Below are 24,911 nucleotides of genomic sequence, written 5' to 3'. Positions count from 1 at the left end.
GTGCACACATCTCCAGTTCCTCTTGTTTATTCCTCAAGCTACGTGCGTTTACGTAGAGGCATTTGAGTTGAGCTCTCAATGTGCCTCTCATTCTTGTCGGGGCAGCTGCAACCTGCCTCTGTGGGCTTACAGAAGTTCTCATATTTTGCTCTTTGGCCTCTTCAGTCTCAGAGTGCCCTTCACGGGCTATGGTATTAAGCTGCTGTGAGTGACGTAAGAGGCCATCAGCTACCATCTCATCTGCTGCCCCAATGATACTCCCTCCCCCTCAAATCCAGTTTAAAGTCCTCTTGATGAGCGCTTATAGCTCCCGACCCAGTGCTCTCTTCCCCTTTTGAGAAAGATGGATCCCATTGGATACCATCATGCCTGGTGCCATGTAGTGCTTCCTCTTACGAAAGAAACCAAAGTTGTGGTGATGACACCAGCCACAGAGCCACATGTTGATGGACAGGATCCTGCTATTCCTTTTCTATATTGCTGGCCGCGCTGGGAAGAATGGAAGAGAAAATGATCTGCATCTGGTCTCCAACTGGACCTGTGCCTGAGTTTCTGATCATCCACCCCAGTTCCCTAAAGTCCCTTTTGATTGGTCTCAGGCTACACGTCACTGCTTCCCCTCCTCCCTCATGCAGAACCATCAAAGGATAATAGTCCATGGGATGAACCAGGCTGGGAAGTTGCCTGGTGGCATCCCTAATCCTGGCCCCAGGAAGGCAACAGACCTCTTTTAAGGGAGGATCAGGTCTAGTTATCAGACCCTCTGTTCCCTGAATCAAGGAATCTCCCATGACGGTAACCCATCTTTTTTTTGCCCTCCTGCCCATGGTGACAATATACTCTGTTTGCCTTTCCGATTGCAATGTCATTTTTGGAGGGGAAGGACTACTGATTGCCCTATCTCCTCCAGGGCCTCCTACCTGTTGGCCAGGGGTACCTCCTGTGGGACATCTTCCTGTGATTCACAGCTTTGTGTTGGGCTAATTTTGAGTTTTGAGGCTTTGCTGATCCACATCTTAACAGAAAAATACCTAGTCCTGATTAGCCATTGCTTTTCAACACTGTAACAAAACTGAATATAGCGTGGAAATTTTGTATAGAAACTAGTACAGCGTGCAGAACTACGGCATGCAGAACTACCACATTTTATCCTACTGCCTTATCAGCAAGCACTTCACACAGGTGGAAGCAGAAGAGGTTTTCACAGTCTGGGTCCTGATCTACAGACCTACAGACCTGTGAGGAACGTCCTGGAGGACTGATAACTGGCTCAGTACGTGGCCTCCCTCTTTGCAACGTGTCTCAGTTCTGGTAATACAGTATTTGACTGCGAGTCTATTGGCAAAATGATGTAAACTCTGCTTGGGCCCAGATTATTATTTCAGAGTGTCTCATGATCTAGACCAAAAGCCTGAGTATGTCTTTTCTGAAAAGCTGCTCTGACAGCTCACTGTCCACCTGCTCTGTGCTGCAAGATCCATCTGCCCTGACACAAATCACTGCAATAGCCAAGGATCCACTCATTTTTTTCTTGGAGAGGAAAAAGGGAGACAAAGCTATGTTGGCTTATTTCCCACTTGCCATTGAGGCACCCTTAAACCACAAGTAACTGTAGTCCTAGTAGAAGTACTCCCAGCTTCAAAATGGCTTTATTAATGTACCACCATGCTCGCAGAAGAGAACCTGACCTTCAGCACTAATGGGACAAAGATATGATCATACCATGTCAAGTGAAGGTGGCTAAACTTGCCTATTCTGCAGGTATATCTGCAGGTGACACCTATGCTGCACTCAGCACTCTTCATGGTTTTCAGAGAGGAGGAATATGTTGTCAAATCCCAGCTGTTACTGAGAACACACACATTTTGACCCATCAGACCGAGATATTCTGGACTCATTCTCCTCCTCTTCTGATGAATGCGAGCAAATGCATACGTTGGATGGAGAGTCACAACCAGGATCTGAGTTTACCCAGCATCTAGGCTTAGTTGAAGTATGTGAACTGTCCGCACTAGGTGACAAGGTCATCTCTATGAGTAAATTCACTTGTGCATTGCAGCTGTTGCAGATGTTCCTCTCCTCTGTGGCAAATCCACCCTCTTTTGTTTCTCTTCTTGAGCTCGTGTTGTCTCCATCAGTTTCTGTGTCTTTACTTTTATAAGCAGCATCAGTATTAGGTAATACTTCTTCTCTGCAGTAACAAAAGAAGGGCTCAGGAAAGAATGTTCAAAGGAATGAATGAAGAGGCCAGTTAAAAAGAACAAACTGCGACACCTCAACAGAATGCCATAGGCAGCTAACTTAGCCCTCCAGAGTACTCAGAAGTACTTCATTGCCATGAGAGGTTGAGTTCTAAAGAAACATGTGTGAGGAAACCACTCACTGTTTTCTCTTCCTCAGCAGCAAGGAGAGTAAGCAGCCCAACACAATGCCAGCCAATATCAAGCCAAAAGCTAGTGCAGGAGCTAGTTTATGGGGCTTTTGGAGAGCCTTATCTTCTGCAGCCTTCGTTTTGTTCTTGCTATGCACACCTGTTGGAGGAAGTCATACAGTTTTGCAGGTTAGAGGGGCAGATTCTGCAGGCATTACTTTTTAGCCAAGATGGTGATAGATAGCATAGTTCTCCAGTACTTTGTTACTATGCTCCCTGACCAAAAGTCCTGGCATTGCAGCCCTTTCTCAGTTTCTGGAGCAACAAAACCAACGCTAAATCCTTGTAGAGAAATATGGTGTGGAGCATTGCTTTAGGGCTCCAGGGCTGCTCTTACAACTAGGGCAGTTGTGACTATTTTAGAGATTGGACCTGGTGAGAGGCAGAGATATTCCCTTCTGCCCTTACTGTCTACTCAAAGATATAGAAAGGACCAGCCAAGAGGGAGCTGAATCCATGAACAACATGCTTACTTGGGAGATGATAAAAGCTTGGCTGGAAAACAACGAGGAACTGGGTCTTTAGTAGTCTCTGACCTGGACAGTTACATCTTCAGTTTTCAAAGGAAACTAATTACTTGTGCTAATACTTTTTCAAGTGGAGACAAAGACACCAGTTTCCAGAAAGATAGGGCAGACACAAAAAACACGTGTTGCATGACTAGAGTGGTGCATGTTATCTTTTTGATGCCTCCCACTTAGCATCTTCTTGGCCAATTCTATGATGCCCTCAAATTATTTACTCTAAAGCAGACAGAAAAAAAGGTGTAGTGCTCCACAGATGGGAGAAAGTCCTTCTGAGGAGCCAGAGAGCATAGATTTCTAAAGCTTCAGCTGTAACTATCATTATGGCTACCACACACACCTTGTGCCATCTGCAAGTCCACCTGCTTCTCATCAGCATCTTCAAACCAGATGTCAGAAGAAGAAGTCGTTCCGTCCTGGGATTTAAGTCTGTGGAGATCTGAAGAGACAGGATTGAGTTATGTTTCACAGCAGCAATGTATGGAAAAGGAAATATTGCTTCTTCTAAGTGAATATATAGTGATTACCCGTGGTGTCTCCATGAAGTTTCAGAACAGCATCCAGCTGTGCAGCTGGGTAACCTAAACGGACAGTTATTATGAAACTGGCATGAGAATGCTCTGATACAGAACTTCAGGATTCAAAAGGGATTACTTTAATGCGGCTTTTGGTCAGATCCTGTATCTAATGGATGTTTTTTCCTCATTTCTGCATGGACAGCCTCACAGTCTGGAGGTTAAAACTACTCCTCAGGAAGTGAAGTGCAAGCATTGGGTGAAAACCACCTCCTCCAAAGGGAGATTAATCTCTAGACAGGAAGCCTGTTGGATTAAAAACCCCAAAAGAGTCTACTGGCTCATCCAGGTGATTGTTTCTGTCATGGCAAAGGATGCTCTTGTGCAACTGTAGTAAACTCAGCCTTCCAATATTTGGTGTTCTGCCAAAAATTCTGCTCAGAAAACTTATCCATTGCTGAATTACTCAAACATCTTCAACTGCCTGAAGAACTGCTTCCAAGAGCATCTTCCTCCTTATTGCAATAGCAACATGAACCTACGGGCTAAGTTTGCCTTCTTGCATGTGCCAGAAAAGAGGTCAGCCAAAAACAGATGGCTCCACTAGACCTGCGAGTGAACCATAAATTATAGATTGTTTTTCCAGAGTCCACTTCATGGATTCTGAGACCAAAGTTACAGGCCTTGCAAAACTACAAAGAGCAAACAGACCATAGGTTTTGTAGGGTCCCTTTCTTCTGCATTCGTACGTCTTGCTCTCCTGGAGGATATCCACGTCTGGTAAGCAGAGCAGCAGCCACATTCACTAGCAGCACCACAAGTCAAGAGCAACACCAACCATCATCATCATCTGCCTGTGTGTTCGTATGATTGAGGTTGAGGCAGAAGCCATAGCCCTAGAAAAATGTCTGCTCTCTTTCAGCTGTACACAATACTTTCTAGCTGAATAAAATACGAGTGGAAGGCATAAATGAAGTATTGCAAAATAACATGAGGGAAGGTGTGTCTGACTAAGTTGTTAAGACCAGAACTGAGAACACCCAGAGACACCCTTCACATTGGATTAGGCAAAACTCAGCTTAACTCAACAGCAGCACGCCTCAGGGAGAGGGGCAGGAGGAGCTAATGTCATTCAGTGTTTACCTAAAGGACAGCTTTTTGTGAGAAGAAGTAAAACTAGCATGGTTACCTTGATTCCTTTCAAAAAATGCATATACCTTGGCATGCTGCATTGCTTCTTTTCTGGATGCATTTTTAGGCACTGTTAAGAATCAGAGAGAGGTAAAGGCTCAGCATGTCTCAGCCACGGACAGTGCAGAAGGATGGCGTGGTTTCTTCCTCAAATCTGTGCCTGATTAGTGCATCGATTCCAACTTCACTGAAAAGGGATGCTATTCACTTCTTATTTTGGATATATGCAGCTAATACTTCTCAGTGGGCTTTCAAGAAGGTTAAAACCAAAAGCTCTTTGTGTGTGTGTGTGTGCAGGACAGAAAAGGAGGAAGCAGAGTGTGACTTGGTCACTAGTGCAAACAACATTTCACATAGGGAGAAAAATACAAGGGCATCACAACAGTTTCCAGAAGACCAAAGCAGAAGCCTAAACCAGATGTACTGCATGCCATCTTCTTGCTGACTTGCCACTTGGCACCTCTTGGCCAATCCTGCAATGCTCTTGAATAATTTACGTCAAAGAAGATAGGACAGAGGAGTTGCCAATCCAGCTGGGAAAAAAAAAAATCCTTCTGAAGAGTAAAGGTCTTTGTGCCATGTCCAGGTATGTTTCTAAAACCTCAGCCTCACCAACCATTATGGATAACCCAGGAGGACATATACACACCGTGTGCTCGCCGCAATTCTGCTCCCATCTCCTTGGCAACTTCAAACAAGACATCAGAAGATGCAGCAATTCCATCCGGGGATTTGGATCTGTGGATACCTGAAGAGACAGTACGGAGGTGAAGTTCACTTCAACAGACTCTGTAAGTGGTTCTTCTTGCAGGGACATAAATACTGCCTTCCAGTGGGGTCTTCCTGAGGCTTGAGAACAGCATTCAGCTGAGTAAGCATAGCCTGGAGGGACACCAACCAGGGAAAACGAATGAGAATGCTTGGATGCAGCTTTTTGAGGGGAATTGTACTGCAAGGAAGTGGATCAGGCAATTACCCATCATGTAGATACAGAACTTTGCAAAGCTGCAAAGGGGTCTGTGTATGTATTCCTTGGCCAGGAACTCGTGCCTCTCAAAACCTCCCTCAACACAAAGTCCTCCATCCACCAGGAACCACCCAGACAAACAGCCTGCCTCTCCAAGCTTTCTCCTCCAGAACATTTCTAACATGCAGGAAAGATGCAAAAATAAAATAGGAGCGGTGTAGGATAAAAATGGTAGGTGACATTCTCTTCCACATACTCCACTGGCCAGGGCAAGGCTGAGCCTTCTCTGGCACCCACTGTTTCTCTGAGCATCCAGTTGGGCATCCAGTTGCCAGCTGGGCAACTGGCATCCTCAGGAGTGCCATGCAATCTTAAAAAGAAGACTTTTCTTGTCACAGGTCAACCCATACTGAGTCCTTTTGCCCAGCATGCTGCTGGTTTCCCAAAGCCACCTGCAGCGGAGAAGAAGCAAAGCCATGAGCATGACCTTCAGGCACATCTGTGAGCAAACAGGACTGGGGACCTCTTCCCAGGTGGAGCCCCAACACACCCCTGCCCTGGGGCGGGCTCTGCAGACCCACTGTGCAACCTTATGCCCCCCACCACTGCCACGAGCTGCTCCCAGCCCCTACCTGGGCCTGGTGTTCCCCGATGAGCGGCCTGGCTGTCCCAGGCCTGCAGAGTCAGGAGGAGGAGGAAGGCATCAAGGTGGGCAGGGGCCCAGGTCGCCCGTGTTCGCACCATGCTGCACCTTGCCGGCAGCTGCCACCTCCTCCCGCTCTCGAGGCTGTGTTTGTGGGCCAGGAGCTGTCTCCTGGATCTGGAAAGGCCCCTCTGTGAGCTCACACAGACCCCACGCAGAATAGAAGCGTCACCATCCTTCCACGGTGTGGTGGGAAGGCAGGTGGTGCAGTGTGGGGCCACCACGCACGGCCCACGGGGCACCCTGCTCGTGCTACCTAGTTGGGCTGCTCAGGACATTGCCGTTGCTGTTTAAAAAGTCATGCTTTTACCAAAGCGTGTCAAAGCTGTGCATTTTTTTTTCTTTTATTTTGCTACCCAATCTTGGACCTCCATTCCAGGTATCACGTTAACCTTGCATCTTGTAGAAGAAAACAAATTCGTCTATATTATTAAGCACTGGTGGGCAGAGGAGCACTATGAAAAATGGCAAGTTTTTTTTTTTTTCAGAAAAAATATTGTAATTTGTCACTGCCTTTTCTTCCTTGGACAGTTTTCCTGAGCCCAATGGAAGTGATGTCCAACAGCAGCAGCCTCAATGAATTTCTTCTCCTGGTGTTTGCAGAGACACGGGAGCTGCAGCTCTTGCACTTCTCACTCTACCTGGTTGTCCTCCTGGACAATGGCCTCATCACCGCAGCCATAGCCTGTGATCACTGCCTCCACACACCCATGTACTTCTTCCTCCTCAACTTCTCCCTCCTCAACCTTGCCTCCATCTCCCCAGCTGCCAACAAATCCAAGCCCAATTCTCTGTGGGATTTTTTGGTTTTCATTTCAGCTCAGTATTGTCTCCTGAGAGTCAGGGCCTATGACAGTACGTTGCCATCTGCAGATCCCTGCACTACAGGACCTTCCTGGGCAGCACAGTCTGTGTCCAAATGGCCACAGCTTCCTGGGACAGCGGCTTGCTCCATGCTCTCCTGCACACTGGGAAGACATTTTCTCCAAGGCAACGTGGTGGAGCAGCTCTTCTGTGAGATCCCCCAGATCCTCAGGCTCTCCTGCGTAGACTCCCGTCTCAGGGAAAATTGGGTTGTTGTGGTTAGTTAGTGTTGAGGCTTTGTGTGTTTCGTTTTCATTGTGCTGTCCTATGTGCAGATCTTCACGGCCGTGCTGAGGATCCGATCTGAGCAGGGCGAGCACAAAGACTTTGCCTCCCTGTGTCAGCACCTCATGTTTTGCCCACCTGAAGCCCCTCTCTGTGTCTGCCCCAGCTCCGTATCTGGTAGTGGCCTTTCTGTACTCGATGGGGCCTCCAACACTGAATCCTTTCAACTACAGCGTGAGGAGCAAGGAGCTCCAGGATGCCCTGAAGTAATAGATCCAATGGATCCAATGGCCATTGCCAATAACTGTCCCAAATTAATTCCCTCATTAGGATATATGGCATGAAGGCTGTGTGTTATGCTTTTCTTTCTTATCTATTTACATCCATCTTACAAAAGCAAAGCAAATAAATAAATAAAAATATCTTGATCCTGTCATATCTCCTCAGGAATCTCTCATTTGAATCTGACCCAGAGACTGTTGAAGCGGGAAGACCAGCAGAGAGCAGGAACCTCAGGGCTCCCTCGTGTTGTCCCAATGCAGTGAAGAGTTTCCCTCTGGCCTGTGTCTTCCAGGAGACACAGGAAACAGGGACAGGGAGCTCAGGGACACAAAGTCAGGCTCAGGCAAGTACAGACAGGGTGAGACCCGTGTCTTGTGTTGTTTAGGAGAGCTCAACTCCCCTGGACGCACTCGGGATGTCATCTCACATCCCTCACCTGTTAGGGTGACAGTAGGTGTCAAAGTGTCACCATGGGCTCGTCCCTTTCTTCTACAGAGTTTCAACACTACCCGTGGAGGGATACTGGAGGGAAGGGGACTCAGGCAGCAGCTTGTGGGGACAGATCCCACGCTTGATTGTATCATCCCCATCATGTCACAACAGGCATTTCCTCATGACAGTCTTCCGTGGGAGCTGCAGCTTTCCTGGAGACATGTCCGAACACAGCAGCAGGACTTTCTGCTTTTATTCTTCTCTTCATTTCCATGCTGTGCTTCTGTGCTCTGTTGTGTAGGTATGACCCATGAGTTCTCATACCCTGGTGGTCATAGGATTGTGCTTCTGTGTGCCCGTGTCCTGGAAGTGATGAGGCACTGGGCACACTTAGGCTAGTCCTGGCCTCCAGAATGACATCTAAGTCCTTCTTGTCCTTCCTTGCCCACTTCACCTCTCCCTTTGTCTTGACACCTTTCCCCACTCTGTGCTTCTTCCTCCCTCCCTCTGTCACCCTCTCCCTTACCCTCTCCCCCATTCCCCTCTTTGTGCTTCTTCATCACGCACTCCACCTCTCCCTTGCTCAACCTCTGCCGTTGCATTGACACCTTTCACCTCTCTGTGCTTATTCCTCCTCCACTTCCCCTCTCTCTTTAGCTCTCCCCCTTTCACCCCTCTGTTCTTCTTCCTTGCCCACTCCTCCCTTTACCTTCCCTTTACCCCTCCATTTCTTCCTCTCCTACTCACTTTCTTTCTTCCTCCCTCACTCACCCTCTGCCTTTCCCTCTCCCCGTCTCCCTCCTCCGTTCTTCTTCCTCCCGCACTTCTCCTCTCCCTTTGTCTCTCCCCATTTCCCACTGTGTTTCTTCCTCAGCTGCTCCACTTCTCTCTTTTCCTTGCCACCTTTCCCCACTCCCTGCTTCCTTCCCCCACTCCACCTCTCCCTTTCTGTCTTCCCCTTCGCTCCTCCATGCTTCTTCCTCCCTCTCTCACCCTTTCCCTTTCTCTCTCCCCCTTGTCCTACTCCATGCATCTTACTCCCCCATTTCACCTCTCCCCGTGCCTTGTCCCATTTCCCACCTGTGCTTCTTCCTCCCCCATTGTCCCTCTCCCTTTTCCTCGCCCTCTTTCCCTCCTCTGTGCTCCTTCATAGCTCACTCCACCTTGCCCTTTCCCTCTCCCATTTTACTCCTTTCTTGCTTCTTTCCCCCCACTCAAACTCTCATTTAGCCCCACTCTCTCTTTTCTTTCCTTGCTTCTTCCTCACCCACTCCACCTCTCCCTTTTCCTGAACCCCTTTGCCTCCTCCATGCTTATTTCTTTCCTCCCTTTTACGGAAAGGTAGAGCAGAAAAGGAAGAATCTCAAAAGGGGGAATGGCCGTGATGAAGGAGACAAGTGGGGTGGAGGAGGAAGAAGCATGGAGGGGGGAAAGGTGGCACGGCAAAGGGAGAGGTGGAGCATGCAAGGAAGAAGCATGGGGAGGGGATAAGGGGTGAGGAAAAGGGAGAGGGGGAACAGAGGAGGAAGTAACAGGGAGAGGAGAAAGGTGGCAAGGCAAAAGGAGGGGTAGAGCAGGCGAGAAATATGCATGGAGGGGGAAAAGAGGGAGAGGGAAAGGGTGAGATGGAGCAGGGGAAGAAGAAGCATGGAGACGGGGAAAGGGAGAGGTGGAGAGGGCAATGAAAATGCACAGAGTGGGGAACGGGAGAAAGGCAAAGGGAGAGGTGGGGTGGAGGAGGCAGAAGCGTGGAGCGGGGATAGGTGGTGAGGTAGGGGTAGAGCAGGTGAGGAGGATGCACAGAGGGGTAAAAGGTGTGAGGAAAGGGAGAGGTGGAGCAGGGGAGGAGGAAGCACAGAGGAGGGAAAGGGGTCAGAGCGGAGGAGGAAGAAGCACGGAGAGAGGAAGGGGATGAGAGAAGGGAGAGGGGAAACCAGGAAGGAAGAAGCAGGGAGCAGACAGTTGGGGCTAGGTAAGACACGGACCCATACAATCTGTAGATCCTTGGTCGAGATTCTGAGCTTTTCACCACCTTGGATGAGGCCATATAGCCAAATACTGTCTCATACAGGAACAACAGACCATCCAAGAGTTCATCCCTGCCCATAGACACCAACACAAGGTTATAGGAGTGCTCTCATAGGAGCATATGGAGCCCATCACAAGCCTGTAGATGCCTGGAGGGTCCGTATAAGCCGGGAGAGCCTGACCACGACCGATGGCACCTGTAGAGCCCAGTGCGGACCAGTATGAGCCTGTAGAGCCCAGTATGAGCAGTCTGCATCGCCCGAAGGCGTGTGCCCCGCCGTGCTCAGGACTGCGCTGCCACAGCCCGCGGGGCCACGGCCACGAGTGGGCGCTGTGCGCGGGACGGCCACGCGCGCTGCCCGCGTCCCGCTGCCCGCCGCTGCCCTCGTGTGTCCAAAAAGCATCAGCGCAGGGGCCGGAACGGAGCTCATTTTTGCGCCTTTTTGGCGGGGCCAGTTGTGCCGACTCGGAGAGCCCCACACGGCCCCCTTTACGATGCCACAGAGGACCACACCAGCCCATACGGCCCCACGCAAATCTGCAGAGGCCACCGCGGGCCCATATGAGGCCATAGGAGTCCGCACGGCCCCGCAGAGGCCCACACAAATCTGCACGAGCCCCATGAGTCTGCATGAGCCCTTACAGTCCTCTCCAGACCCATACGGATCCGTCTGCACCCTTACAGTCCTTCATAGACCAAGAGGAGCCTATATGGGCCCACGGGACTGCGCTTGTCTGTGGGAGCCAATGCAAGCCCACCAAGCCCATAGAAGCTTGCACTAGCCTGTACAGACACATGCAAGCTCGTAGAAGACCGTTCAGGTCCATATAACCTCATAAGAGCCTGTCCAAGCCCGCATGAGTTCATATGAGCCCATAAAGACCTGAATGAGCCCACATGAGCCCCTTGGTGGCCCTCATGGGCCCCTAATTCTGCTGCAAACCTTTAAGACACCGTACAGCCTTATCCATGTAAGGGACATGTATCTATGTCCCTTAAGGGAGGCTGTCACAAGGATGGGGACAGACTCCATTCAATGGTGCCCATCAATAGGTCAAGAGGCAACAGGCACAAGCTGAAACATGGGAAATTCCACCAGAATTTGAGGAAAACCTCGACCACGAGTGTGTGGAGCACTGAACCAGGTGCCCACCATGCTGGGGGGGCTCCACCTCTGGAGATATCCCAAACTCACTTGGATGTCATCCTGGGCACTCTGCTCGAGGTGACCCGTTTGTGCTGAGGGTTGGACTGGATGGTGTCCAAAGGTCCCATTTAACCTTAACCCTTCTGTGATTCCATAGGGGCTTGTATAGGGCTGGCACTCTGTCCCTTGCTCTCGGCAAAACCTCCACAGACTTCTCTCTATTTTGGGAGTGGCCAGGGACCACTGTTCCCTTGCACCCCATTCCCATGGGAGAAAGGGGTGAAAAAATCCACCCACGAGGGATGATTCTCCGCCTCCGGCCCCAGACCAGCATCCTTCCCCGTGCCCTTGTCGGGCGGCTCCCGCCTCGGCCGCGGCTCCCGCTGGAGCGAGCGCGGGAGGGAGCCGTCAGCAAGTGCCTTTCTCCCCATGTCCCGGCCAAAACCAACAAGCCCTGCCCAGGCTGCTGGCCGGCCCCACGCCTCTGTCACCGTCACCGCCCTCAGCACCGGCCGCTTTGCCAGATGTGCGGCCCTCGCACCGAGGCGATGGAGCAGAGGGAGGGTCATCTGAGAAGAAGGACCACCTCACAGCTGCAAAAGCTCAGAGCGAGGGGCCACGGAGTGCACCAAGTATGAAGGGATGGGGAATGTCCACACCTGAAGGAAGGGACAGGAGAGACTGAGGGGAGAAATTTGGAGGACAAAAATCCTTCCCACCCAGCCCAAGATCCTGGGAAGAGCTGTGAGCAACCTTCCAGGGCTTTTCTCATCCCATTCACACTGGGGAAGAGATGAGCAGAGGGAGATGTGCTCCCAGCGCCTGCCCTGGGCTTGGGATCTCTTTTATGGGGGGCCTTATCCCCTGGCAGCCCCAAAACACTCAGGGAGGGGTTTTTTTTGGGGGGGGGGGGGGGGATTGCAGGGCAGTTAGTTATGCTCAGAGGACTCCTAGGCTGGTTTTTGGGGTGGTTTCATGGAGCACTAATGCAGGGGGCTTTGTGGGGAGAATTTGCAGGCCAGCTTGCCAAGGCAAGCGGCTCATGGGGCAGCTTCTCTGCGCTCTCCAAACGCCCCACCGCTCTTTCCAGGCAGCTCCATGGCCAAATCCAAGGCCGCTTTCTTTAATCCCGGAGCAACGACTTCCTCCCTCCAAGCGAAACAGGAAACCATAGAATGGCCAGAGCGCTCCAGGGGCAGGCGGCACTGAAACCCACGCGGGATCAATCCCAGCCACCATCCCAGGCTTGATCCCAGGCTCTGCTGCTGCAAGGGGGACAAGTGTCCCGGCACGCCGGGCCGGGCATGCACGCTCTTGCTCACCAGCGGGTGTGCTCGCCTTGTGCACACTTGGGGACGGCGTGCGGGTGCCGGCTCGGTGCATGCCTGCGCCTGCCCCGCTCTGCGCGGGTTATTTGGGTTATTTATGTCCCGGGGAGGGGAGAGGAGTGCGGTGAAAGCCCCGAGTACAAAGGAAGGTGAGATTGCAAGAGGAGAAGCTGGGAGCCTTTGTGTCTGCGCAGGGCTTGGATGCAATTAAAGCAGGGAGTTTACGAGTGGGGTTATAAATGGCCGGTCGTTAAGTTTTTTTTATGTCTATGGAAATGAGAACCATGCGTCCTGGCCCCATCTTTTCTGCAGATGCTGGGCGAGCCCCCTCTAATGAGGCCACGCGGCTGTTTGCTCCCATCGCCGCTCACAGCCGAGGGCCAGGATGTCTGTGCGTGCCATCCATATCCCGCTGCCCACGGGATGCTCCTGTTTCTGCTCCGCATTCCCACAGCTTGCAAGGATTTTAGCGGCTTGTCCCGCTGGCCCGGGCCGTTGCCAGCTGTTTCCAGAGGCCGATCCAGCTGTCGGGTGCGGGGCCAGGGGATGCTGCTCTTTGCCCGTTGCCTCCGCGTCTCCGGATTAATCTGTGCCTAAGTGCTGCGGCCTTGCCGGCTGCTGTCGCATTGGCAGAGCTGTTTGGGTTTATTTGAAGATGGGAGCTGGAATGTTTGCCTCCAAAAGGGCTGCCCAGGGCTTTTCAGGGACGGGAAAGAGTGAGAAACCGAGGGGAGGAGTGAGAAGAATGGAAAAAAAAAAAAAAAAAAAAAAAAAAAGAGTTATCCACCCTTTCTAGTAGAATTCCTTCCAGATGTGGGGCTGCTGGGGGCTCCTTCCCTCTCCCTTGAATCCATTATTAATAATCCCGCTGGATTTCCGCCCTGAGCCAGGTCACGGTGCAGCCCCAAGCCAGGCAGGCAGCATGTCGGGGCCAGGGCAGGGTAAATGTGGGGGCAAACAGCGCCTGGCTGAGGGTGGCCAACCTGGATGCCAAAACAAACCCGTTTTATCCTTTTCTGGGATTTTTTGTCTTATTCTTACACCCGGGGGAGGCAGTTGCTGCCCATTAGAGGGGCCAAATTGATGTTTTCCCCTCTCCCAAACCGACCGGCTCTGTAGCATCATCCCCTCACTTGTGGACGGTGCTGAGTGCGTGGTGCTCGAGGTGCTCCTACGTCGTGCTCCTGTTTTCCGATGCAGTTCCCCCCTTCCCCATGGCCATCCCGTGCTTGCTCCCCAGACGCACATCTGTGCGGCCACAATGCTGGAGGCAAAGCCACGTTCGCCCTCTTTGTCAGCAATCCTGCTTGCCGGGGGATTAGAAGCATGCGGCAAGACAGGACTTGGCTTGGTGAAAGTCAACGTGCAAAAATTTGGGGTCGAGGGGGATGTGGCTGGGAGGAGGGGAACTCCTTGCAGCCAACACAGGGATTTCCATGGAGCAGCACAGGCCGTTGCAGGGAAGGGAGGACCTGGATGCAGATGGGCCCATGAGAGCTTTGGTGCTTCCGAACGCGCTCAGGTGGGAGAGGCAGCAAGCAGGACCTGCTCCCGTATCGCAGCAATGCCCTGTACCTCAGTTTCCACTTTCTCTAACCCAAAGCGAGCAAAGTTTTTCCAGAGGTTAAACCCATATTTTCCAGCTGGAGGGTCTCGCACGAGCCCCTCGCGCAGGCTCCTGGCCCCAGAGAAAACCCTAGGCGCCAATTCATCACACCTCAAGCGGGCCCAATTTCCCAGGGGGTTTCACCTCGCCTCAGCCGTTAACCCTCCCGCTTTCCCCCGGGCCCAGAGCCAAAGCAAACGCCGCGAGCGCTGGGGGCTGCTTTAGAGGGACGATGCCGGGGCAAAGGCGCCGCAGGCAGCTCCCGCCGGGCGTTATCCATGCGGATGCCCGGGCTCTCCCGGGCTTTGCGGCCGCGGGGCTCGGCGCTGCGGGGCTCGAGCGGTTTGGCAGCGTTGCAAGCAGCCGCGCGGCGCTTTCTCGCTTGCAAAATCCCCCAGGTGAGCGAGCAACACCCCTGCGCTCCCGCTGCGCGCTCGCCGGGGCCGGGGCCGGGGCCAGGGGGCTGGAGGGGGTGGGACCAGCCCGGCAATAAAATGCCACATCCAGGGCACGGAGCCCGGCGGAGCAGAGACACCGCGGGCGAGCGAGCGAGTGAGCAAGAAGTGAGCAAGAAGCTACCAAGAAACCAGTAAGGCGGCAGTCACCAGCACTCATCCCCGGGTGCGGAGGGTAACAACGGCCCCCCCAGGCCAAACCTGCGCCGCCGCGATGCCCAATTTCTCCGGCACCTGGAAAATGCGGAGCTCGGAGAACTTCGAGGAGCTGCTCAAAGCGCTGGGTGAGCGGGTGGTCGCGGTGTTTCCCCCCACCTCGCTCCCATCGCGGGTGCGGGAACTGAGGCACGGGGGGCAGCCCTCCCCAAAACGCCGTGCCCCGGCCCCGAGCATCACCCGTGGGGGGTGGCGGCTGGTCCTCCCCCGCCAGCCCGGGTCCCCCTTCCCTACGCCGGGTCCCCTCCCGCCTCTCGCCTCCGCCTGACCCCGCCGCAAGCCGCGCAGCCGCTGGAGCGGAATATTTTCCAGGTTAGGGGAGACGTCGGGAATCCTGGCGGGGAATTAGCGCTTTCTTGGATTTCACTCCCGTCCCTTGTCTCCCCACTCCCACCTTCTCCCACCTTGGGGGGAGGGAGATGCCCCTAGGCAGCAGTGGACTCACGCGGCTACATTTTTTGCTGCATTTTTGCTGCTGTTTTTTTTTTCTGGGGGTGGTGGCTTCTCTCCATCCCCCAACCTCGAGAAGGTGCCGCCGGCGGCACTCGGTGCGGTCCGGAGATCCCGGCTCTGAGTCAGGCCCCAGGCACTCGGCAACTTCCCCCCGCCGCCCCCGTTTGGGGTTTTTTTGGAAGATTTTGCTCCTTTTTGTTGCCTGAGGTTTTCCTTACGTGCGAAGGAGCGGGGGAGTCCGAAGAAAGCAACGCCTTGGGATGAGCGCGGGGGGTGGAAGGATGAATGGGATGAATGGGGGAGAGGGCAACTGGGGGGGGTGTCCACCCCCTGCCCATGTCGGTAGTTGCAGGGGGGGGCCTGGCCCTGCACTGACCCGGGTTGGGGGGCCGAGTTGCAGGAACAATGTCCCCAAAGAGCAGTAGGGATCGTGACGGATGAGCTGCCGCCGGGACAAAGCCGCTCGCTGCCCCCCCGGCGGCCCCCACTGCTCCTTTGCTGCGTCCCCTTGCAGCGCTGCTCCCCTCTCACGAGCCCCCAGCCTTAGAGGGGACTTCACTAAGCGAGCAGCAAGCTCGCTGCTCCTTCAGGTCCAAGCAGCAGCAATTACCCCTCTGTGGCACCTGGCAGTGATGGATGGGGGCAAAAACGTGGCAGCATCTGGGGAGGTGGAGTGGAGAGGGGGTTGGGGCTTGAAAAGGTCCTACGGGGGGGGAAGGGGGGTCACTTCCCCCCTCCCCGCAGAGTCACTTAACCTCCTGGCTCCGGGTCATGCAGCGGGGAAGGGGCCGGGTCGGGGCTCCCCGGCTGTGGCCGGGCTGGGGATGCGCGTGGCCCCGCGCCCCGCAGGGCGGTCACAGCGGCGTGGGGGAGCCCCGCAGGCGTCAACGTGATGCTGCGCAAGATCGCGGTGGCGGCTGCCTCCAAGCCGGCCGTGGAGATCAAGCAGGATGGCGAGAGCTTCTACATCAAGACCTCGACCACGGTGCGCACCACCGAGATCACTTTCCGCATTGGCGAGGAGTTCGAGGAGCAGACGGTGGACGGGCGGCCCTGCAAGGTGCGGGGGACCATCGTGAGCTGGACACGTGGGGCTGAGTGAAGGGCAGGCACTCTGCGTGCGTGCAACGGTGCAGATCGGCTCACACGTGTCCTTATGCACAGATGTGTGTGTGCATGGTGCAAGCGTACAGACGCTTGCAAGTGTATGGGCGCACATATACACAGTGCAAGCGCACAGATGCATGCATACAGATGCATGCACGCACAATGCAGGAGTCTAAATGCATGCAAGTGCACAGAGGTGTGAATTTGTGCATGGTGCATGCACACAGATGCAAACATGCACAGTATACACAGGTGCATGCAACGTACAGATATGTGCTTGCACAGCACAAGCGTGCAGATGCATGCATGCATGCAAATACATGCATGCAAGGTGCAAGCATATAGATGCGTGCAAGCGTATTGATGCATGCATATGCTTGCAGACAGTTGCATGTGTGCACACACGTGCATGTGCACAGATGTATGTGCGCGTGGTGCTTGCAAGCACACACCCCTCTGCATGGTCTGGCTGGGGCTGTGCTGTCCCCTCTCCCATCCTGCCATGTCCCCAGGCCAGATGCCGGGTTGGGGTCACCAAGTGGCCCTGTGCTGCTGGCTGCTGATGGATGGCCTTGTGTGGAGGTGGGGGAATGGGGTCTCACCCCTGCACCCCTCTCTCTGCCCACTGCAGAGCTTGGCCAAGTGGGAGAGCGAGAACAAGATGGTCTGTGAGCAGCGGCTGCTCAGAGGCGATGGGCCAAAGACGGGCTGGTCCCGCGAGATGACCAATGACGGGGAGCTCATCCTGGTGAGGCCTTTCGGGAACGAGGATGGGGGTGGATGTGGGGATGGAGGGATTCCCTGCCCGTCAGCTCCAGGGATGTTGCGGGGTCCTGGGGAGTGGGCCAGGCTGGTGCAGTGGGAAGCTCCTGGCAGCGTCTGCCGGGATTGACACTCGCTCCCTCCTTGCAGACCATGACGGCCGACGACGTCGTCTGCACCAGGGTCTACGTCCGCGAGTGACGCCACAGACCCTCCAAGAGGGTCCCCCCAACACAATCTCCCTCCCGTTTGATCCCATGCTGCATTTTGTACCGCCTCCCACGGACGGAGCGGCTCTTCCACAGCTTCCGCTTGCTTCCAGCCCCGGTATTTATTTGTTAATATTTTATTGCAAGTCCAAGCAGCTCTGCCGGGCTCAGGAGCCCCCCACCTGCTCCTGGGGGCCTCTCCGCTGCCTCCATTCCCCTCCTGCATTTTTTTAATAAAAGTCTCCAGAGCCCCCGCCGCATCCATGCTCCGTGGCGAGCAGGAGTAACCCGAGAGCTCTGGGAACAGGCGCCTGGAAAAGGGCCACCTTTCATCGGAGCCGGAGCGGGACCCCCCGCGGCGGGAAGTGCCAGGGACGCGCCTCCCCCCCCACCAGTGTCCCCGCTCCGGTCCTGCTCCCGCGGGATTGTGCAAAGCGCCACGGCCCGGCTCCGCGTGGGAAGCGGCGGCCCCGGGGCAGGGAGGGCTCCGAAGGACGTCGGGGTGGATGATGGGGCTTGGGGACACAGGGAGCGGGGAGGGGGACACGGGGGTGACACGATGGCATCAAACCTGGCTTAGCACATCCCGCCTGTGCAGCCCTTGGCCCTGCGGTAGCTGCTAATTGCGCTTAATGATGCAGTTGCTATTAACTATGCTGGGGGCTGTGGCGGGGGTCCCTTTGTGGGGGGTGGCTGAGCACCCTGGGGGGCTCCATCCATGAGGATTCCTCGGGACGGATGGCATTTCCCCTGCGGGAAAGGCCGGGAAGGGCGTCAGGGCAGCCCCTTTTGGGGGAGAAAGGGAAGGATTAGGGCAGTGGGGGGGATCTCTTTGTTGTGGATCTGGATCTGGCCCCAGGCACCAGGAGAGCCCCTGAAGCTCGCAGGGCCCCTAATGAGAAGCAGGCGCCCGCCGACTGCCCCTTCTCCTGCTTTTCCCATTTGGAGAAATATCCCCTTTCCTGATGGCTGCCCCAGGGACAGCTCCGATTTGTCTCTTCTGTGCCAGAGGGGAAGCCAAAGCAGTCGGGGCGAAAGCAGAGCCAGATGGGGAGGGGGGCACATCTGGATGGGGGGCTGTGCCAGGGGCTTGGGGTCCCCACAGGGCATCGCCGGGAGCATCCGGATATGTGGGCACCAGTGGGAACCCCCTCGCGGTTTGGAAGGGGGCGGCGGGGGAGGCTGTGTGGGTGGCTCTGGGCGCCCCCAGCTGCCTGAGGCACCTCTAATCCAGCGGGAATCCCTCCCCGCGCTTGACCTCTGCTCCCGGGTTCTCCCCGCTGCGCGGAGCGGGGCAGGTTATCCCCGTGCATGTACCGGGGGCTGCCGGCACCGAGCCCGGCCGGCGGTGGGACAGAGAAGCCCTGGCCAGGGGCCAGCATTGTTCTGCGGAGACCCCGGCCCCCCCTTCCTGCTGCTCCTCCTCCTCCTCCTCCCTGCTTCCAGCCGCATCTGGCGCTGGCCCCTCTGCTCTGTCCCCTGTGCGTGAAGCAGGATGGGGGGGATGCATTTTAGGTGTGGGGGGAGCACGTGGAGCCTGGCTGGGGGGGTCCGGGGTTGCGCGGGCAGAAGATGGTGCAAAATGCTCCACGGGCTGCAGAGATGGAGCGGGGGGCAACCCTGGCGTGCTCCGGGGTTGGGGGAGCTCCAGGGGCGAAGCCGCTCTGCATGCCCCGCTCCAGACCACGGCATCCGGCTGCGCTAGACGGGATCAGGGCGGGAGCCCGGCGGGCGGCGCCCGCGGCTGCGCGAGCCGCTGCTCGGGTCCTGCTGCCCGCGGCTGCAGCTTCGCTTCCCGCTCGCTTCCCGCTCGCTTCCCCCTCGCTTCCCGCTCGCTTCCCGCTCGCTTCCCCCTCGCTTCCCCCTCGCTTCCCGCTCGCTCCCGCTCTGGCTAAGCTGCTGCGGATTGCAGCTCACTTCCCACTCACTTCCCACTCGCTTCCCGCTCGCTTCCCGCTTGCTCCCGCTCTGGCCAGGCTGCTGCTGGTTGCAGCTCACTTCCTGCTCGCTTCCTGCTCGCTTCCCGCTCTGGCCAGGCTGCTGCGGGTTGCAGCTCACTTCCCGCTCGCTTCCCACTCACTTCCCACTCGCTTCCCGCTCTGGCTAAGCTGCTGCGGGTCGCAGCTCACTTCCCGCTCGCTTCCCGCTGCAGGGGCCGTGGGGAGGCCGCACGGAGCGGCCGCACGCCCGCTCGCTCCCCGCAGGGGCAGGCGGAGCTGCCACTCTCCTCCTGCTCTGCTGTCATCGGCAGCGCGTTCCACCGGCTCGCTCTGCCTCAGTTTCCCCATGCGCAGTGTGATTCACCGCTGGCCGCCCGCGGCTCCGGCAGCACAGGCAGGGCAGGGAGCCTGGGATAATGACAGAGCGCGGCGGGGAAAATCCAGCTGCAGCCGCCACGGAAAGTGTCCCGGTTCCCGGGGCGCTGGCGAACGTGGCCGGGGCAGCCGGCGCGTGGAGAGAGCCCCAGGGCCGCCAAAGGGCTGGGTGACTTCAAAGGGTGCCCAGGGGACGCGGGAAGGTGCTGACAGGGCAGGGAGGGAGCCTGGCTCTAAGGAACAGCAGGGCCCGGAGCATCCAGGCTCCTGAGCTCAGGAATACGGATGTGCTGGACTAGGGGGGAGCATTCCCAAGGTGTCCCGGGCCCTGAGGCTGCGGTGTCCCCATGGGGGACCTGGTTTGGTCACCTCCTCCGTGTGCCATGCTTGAGGGTGGGATTGAGGCGCGGGATCCAAGCGGGCAGCAGGAACAATGCGGACAAGGCAACTGGGAGTTGCTTTTAATGCCACATACAAAGATTCCCTCCCCGAAAAAAAAAAAAAAAATCTAAATTCTTCCAAAAATAAATTAGAGGGATGGGTTTTCCCCCCTACCCCCTTCTGTTCTGTGCAAAGAGAAAGGAAAATCCCCCTCCGCCCCCCGGGGCCCAACCTAGGCTTCAGCAAGGAAAGAAAACGGACAAAGCAAGTTAAATAGGTCCAGCATGGGCCCCAGGGTGCAAGCCAGCCCCTCGAGGCATCCAGAGCCCGGATCCGCGCATGGAGAGCGCCGGGAAGAGCCACGGACACCGGCAGCGCGGGGGCCCCCCCGTGCCGAAGGCGAGGGCGGCGCAGAGGCAGGCGGCCGGTTTCCAACGTCTGCCACCCGGCTCTGCGACCCAGCCCCACGTCGAGCACGGCCCTGTGCGGCTCTCCCCACGTCCCCGCACGGCTCTGCGCAACGCTGCTGCTCCGCGAGGCCACGCGGCTGCCCTGCTGGGGAAACCGAGGCACGCGGCAAGGCCCGGCTTCCTCCTCGCTCCTGGCGCAGAGCCCGCCGGCTGCCCGCGCTGGTGCTGCCAGCTGGAGCAGGCAGGAATTGGCCACCGCTTTTGCCTCCCTGTGACGCCACAAGCTGCATCCTGGTGCCACCAAGCCCGGCCTGCGCTCCCCTTGCCCTGGAGCGGGACCCTATCCGCAGGGAGGGGACGCTCCAAAGCCGTAGGCAGCCCCACAGCCGGCTCCTGGGGGGCACAGGGGAGGTGAGGTGCTGTCGGAAAGGTGACCTATGTACATCCCTGAATGTCACGGCTCTCTGAGACCCCTTCCGCGCGGAGCTGCCCCGCTCCCCAGCCCCTCTGCGGGAGCAGCCCGGCTGCCACCCGCAGGGGCCCCGGCTATGAGGTCTGGCACTGGACGTGTTGGCGCATGCCGTCCTCGAAGTCGTCCTCGTGATACGCCTCGCCTGTATAGGGCCGTCGGCCCGGGCCCCCCTGGGATGTGTAGTCGCTGAGCTCCACCTCCTCCGTGTCCTCCGTGGCCATCACCTCCTCCTGGGGTGGGAAGAAGGCCTGGAGCTGGCGGAGCCGCTCGGTGGGGAGCCAGCCGGGCTCAGGGAATTTCACCTGGGAAGAGCGGAGAAGAAACGGAGGTGGGATGGGCACCCAGTGCCGGAGCTGGCACAAGGAGCGGCTGGAGCTTGACGAGGATCAGCCTTACCTGGAATTGCAGGATGAGTTTGCCCTTCTGGAAGGGGCTCCTGTAGACGGGCATGCCCTCATTGGGGACACACTTCATGTCCCCCGGTCGGATGACGTCACCTGGGATGGGAGGTTTGCACAGTCGTGCTCTGCAGCACCTTGCCCTGGCCCCGGGCCTCGGCAGCACCCCGGCTTCGTGCCGGCACTGCCTCCACGGCAGCGAGGCCCGGGAACATCCAAGCACAACCTGGGACGTCGCCCCTAACCCACCCCAAGTTGTGGAGGCCGCATGGGGATTGGAAAGGGAGGAAGAGTCATACACACAAAGCGAGCAAGGCCACGGCTGTGAGCAGGAGCCAGGAGATCTGCTCACCACAGCTCTCCCCACCAGAACGGCATCGCTTCTAGCATCACGATCTCTGGGATTGATCTGCCCAACCTCCCCATCTCTCTAACCAGTTTCAGTGCCAGAATGCAGTCGTCCAGACCTCACCACCCACACGAGGGACCCAGGCACCGTGGCAGCTATCTCACCTGGCTGTGAGGCGATGAGCAGGGTCCTGTTATCCAGGGTGCGGATGACCTGCCGGCAGCCGCACAGAGCATCCGCCAGGCTGATCTCCCTCTTGACGATGAGGTCGTCGCCGCTGCGCCGGAAAACAGGGTGTTCCTTCTGGTCCAAGACGATGACTATGTCTCCAGGCTCCAGGCCGGGGACTTGGTCCCCCTCTTCATGGAACGTGATCTTCTGCCCGTCCTTCATGCCTGCAGGATGCCCGGGCAGAGCTCAGGGCCTGGGTCTGCATCCCAGGAGCCTGGGGGTGGGCAGCTCTTTGCCAGCCCCTAAGCGCTGGGGGATCCTCCTCTCACCTTTGTCCAGGTGGACGCTGAGGATCTTCTTCTCTCGGACAACCTTGCGGCCATTGCAGGTGAGGCAGCAGTCCCGGGGCCGGATCCACTCGCCCTGGCCCTGGCACTGGGAGCACATCGTCTGGATCTGCTGGATCATGCTGGGCCCAAGCTGGTGGATACGGACTTCCATGCCTGAGCCATGGCACTTGGGACATCTTCTCTGGGCACCTTCCCGGACCCCACAGCCTGCAGGCGAGAGGTAGCCGAGGAGGTCAGTGCGTGGGAATGAGGCAGGAGTGGATCTCAGTGCTGATCCCGGCTCCCTCGCCACGCTGGGATGGGATCCCGGGCATCTCAGCACTCTCCCCCTCCAGCACGAAGCCGGGTCTCACCTCCACACTTCCTGCAGATGATGTTCTTCTGCAAGGAGAGCTTCCGAGTGGCGCCGTTGTAGAGGTCCTCCAGAGACACGGAGAGCTGGTGCACCACTGTCTTCCCTGGCCCCGCGGAGAGGAAAGCCCGGATCAGCACCCTGGCACCTAACACCTCTACGAAGGCTGCAGCAGCTCCCGGGGGAACACAGGGGCTCCACAGCCACCATGCAGGACAAAGCTGCGCTCCTTTGGTCACCACTGTCCCCTCTGATGGGTTGCCAAGCACAGCCCATCTGGGCATCCCTAATTCTCCCTCAGGAACGCTGACTGGACAGCTTCCCTCTGAAGCTGGCACTGCCTAATCCTAGGGATGGGGACAGCAGGAGGAACAGGAAAAATACTTAAGCCGAGCTTGGAAGAGCCCTTTGGCAGGGATCTGCTTGCCTCTCCCAAGCTGCCAGCGTCCCTAGGGCCAGCCCCAGGGCCCGGGGCGGTTGGGAAGGGCTCCTGGGAGAGCAGCGCAGCCGGCCCGGCTCTCAGCAGGGCTGAGGCAGTTTACGGCCTCAGCCCGCTTTGACAGGCTTTATCTAGAGCTGCTGGGACGCTCTTGTTTGTGCCCTAATTACCCCGCTATTAAATCCAACCGCTTCAGCAACAACAGCCGCGGTGGAGTCACCGGCCAGCCTCTCCCATGACCCAGGCCCCAAGCATCCGCGGAGTCACCGGCGCAGCCCTGCACGCCCCGCGTCCCGTCCCAGCCCGGCCGGGCGCGCGTGGAGCCCAGGGCAGCGCGGCCCTGACTCACCGCCGGCCCTGGCGGCGGGGGCAAGGCTGGGCCAGGCCCTTTGAAGAGGGGCCCGCGGAGAAAGTAATGAAAGGCACGACGGAGAACGCAGCGCGGAGGCAGCCCGCGGGCCACCAGCTGCCTCCTGCTGTCCCCAAAGCGGCCGCAGCACCGCGAGCCCCACGCCGGGCCGGTACCTCGCCGGTCGCCGCGGCCGCGCATCCGCACGCCGCCGCCGAAGAAGAGGTCGAAGATGTCCATGGGGGAGCCGAAGCCGTTGCTGCCGCCGCCGCGGCCGCCCAGGCCGCCTTCCTTCATGGCCCGCTCGCCGCCGCGGTCGTAGAGCGCCCGTTTGTGCGAGTCCGACAGCACCTCGTAGGCTTGGGAGATCTGCTTGAACTGCATGGAGGAGAAAGAGGAGGGCAGGATGAGGAGGATGAGGGGCCAGGGAGCGGGCACGGCCGCCGGTGCCGGGGCACCTACCCGCTCGCCCTCGCTGGGGTTCTTGTCGGGGTGGTAGCGCAGCGCCAGGCGCCGGTAGGCCCGTTTGATCTCGTCCAGCGTGGCCCCCGGCCGGACGCCCAGCAGGTCGTAGTAGCCGGTCTCCTTCACCATCTTCGTGCCTGCCGACGCGCTGGGAGCGGAGGGAGCCGTGAGAGCCCCGCCGCAGCCCTGCCAGGCCCAGCGGCGCCCGGCCCTGCCCCGCAACGCGGGGGAAGGGGAAGGGGCTCCCTCCCTGGGGAGTCACCCACGTCCCCAGCCTGTCCCTGCCTCAGTTTCCCCATGTTTTAAAGCAGCAGCATGCACCAGGGCAAAGCGCTTCGGGCCCGACTCAGCACAAGGGCCCACGGGCCCAGGTGCTGCCGGCTGATAAGGCCCCACGCAGGGTGGGGACGTGTTTATCAGGTGGCACGGAGGGGACATGGAGGGGACGCGGGGACACCGTCCTCCCCACCCGCGCTCGCGTCCGGCCAGGCAGCGCAGTGAGGGTGTAACGAGGCAATTACGGACACAGAGGGACACACGGAGGGACAGACGGACACGGAGGGACACGGAGGGATGCATGGGCACGAAGGGACGGGCAGACACGGAGGGACAAGGAGGGATACAGAGGGACATGGAGGGACACAGAGGGACAGACGGACACGGAGGGACACACGGACACGGAGGGACATGGAGGGACACGGAGGGACAGACGGACACGGAGGGACATGGAGGGGCAGACAGATACGGAGGGACCGAGGACAGGCGGACACGGAGGGACACACGGACACGGAGGGACAGGTCCCACGGCTCGGGACCGTCCCGGCTCTGCGAGCGGGGCCGCCCGGCAGGCGCGGGGCTCGTGTCACCCACCCGTGTCCCGTGGGTGCGGGGGCGGTGACACCAGCGGGGGAGGGAGCAAGCCCCGGGAGGGGGGGCGCGTGGGCCCAGGCGTCCGAGCGCGGCAACCAGAGCCCCTTGACGGGGGCCCAGGCGCCTGACAGGAGGTGGGCGCTG

At 57.5% G+C, this 24,911-nt stretch overlaps 2 protein-coding genes across 2 annotated transcripts in view; one reads left to right on the top strand and one right to left on the bottom strand.

Annotated features, from left to right (window-relative positions):
- The first annotated feature begins 14,808 nt into the window (after positions 1-14,808).
- Positions 14,809-17,696, top strand: CRABP2 (cellular retinoic acid binding protein 2). Its single transcript, XM_026043184.1, has 4 exons — positions 14,809-14,983; positions 16,250-16,428; positions 17,107-17,223; positions 17,388-17,696. Exons 1-4 carry the CDS (start codon positions 14,914-14,916, stop codon positions 17,436-17,438), a joined length of 417 nt encoding a protein of 138 aa, XP_025898969.1. The 5' UTR covers positions 14,809-14,913; the 3' UTR covers positions 17,439-17,696.
- Positions 17,697-20,323: 2,627 nt separating this feature from the next.
- LOC112950597 (dnaJ homolog subfamily A member 1-like) overlaps positions 20,324-24,911 on the bottom strand; it is a 4,841-nt gene continuing 253 nt past the window's right edge. Inside the window, exons 2-8 of the mRNA XM_026043178.1 lie at positions 23,895-24,045; positions 23,609-23,810; positions 22,646-22,750; positions 22,272-22,499; positions 21,936-22,166; positions 21,421-21,521; positions 20,324-21,326 (exon numbers count right to left, since the gene is read on the bottom strand). Of these exons, the coding sequence (XP_025898963.1) occupies positions 21,099-21,326; positions 21,421-21,521; positions 21,936-22,166; positions 22,272-22,499; positions 22,646-22,750; positions 23,609-23,810; positions 23,895-24,026 (1,227 nt within the window). The 5' untranslated portion in view covers positions 24,027-24,045 and the 3' untranslated portion in view covers positions 20,324-21,098. The remainder of the gene's footprint in view (positions 21,327-21,420; positions 21,522-21,935; positions 22,167-22,271; positions 22,500-22,645; positions 22,751-23,608; positions 23,811-23,894; positions 24,046-24,911) is intronic.

This window comes from Nothoprocta perdicaria, unplaced genomic scaffold (genome assembly GCF_003342845.1).
Source record: "Nothoprocta perdicaria isolate Ctin4 unplaced genomic scaffold, notPer1 scaffold_323, whole genome shotgun sequence".
Taxonomy (NCBI): domain Eukaryota; kingdom Metazoa; phylum Chordata; class Aves; order Tinamiformes; family Tinamidae; genus Nothoprocta; species Nothoprocta perdicaria.
This window is presented reverse-complemented; position numbering and strand designations above follow the sequence as displayed.

Bases quoted from the DNA above. Each gene is read 5' to 3' on its own strand.
- CRABP2 (XM_026043184.1), top strand. From the start codon at position 14,914: ATGCCCAATTTCTCCGGCACCTGGAAAATGCGGAGCTCGGAGAACTTC. The intron at 14,984-16,249 runs GTGAGCGGGTGG...GGAGCCCCGCAG, and splicing joins GGAGCTGCTCAAAGCGCTGG to GCGTCAACGTGATGCTGCGC. The intron at 16,429-17,106 runs GTGCGGGGGACC...TGCCCACTGCAG, and splicing joins TGGACGGGCGGCCCTGCAAG to AGCTTGGCCAAGTGGGAGAG.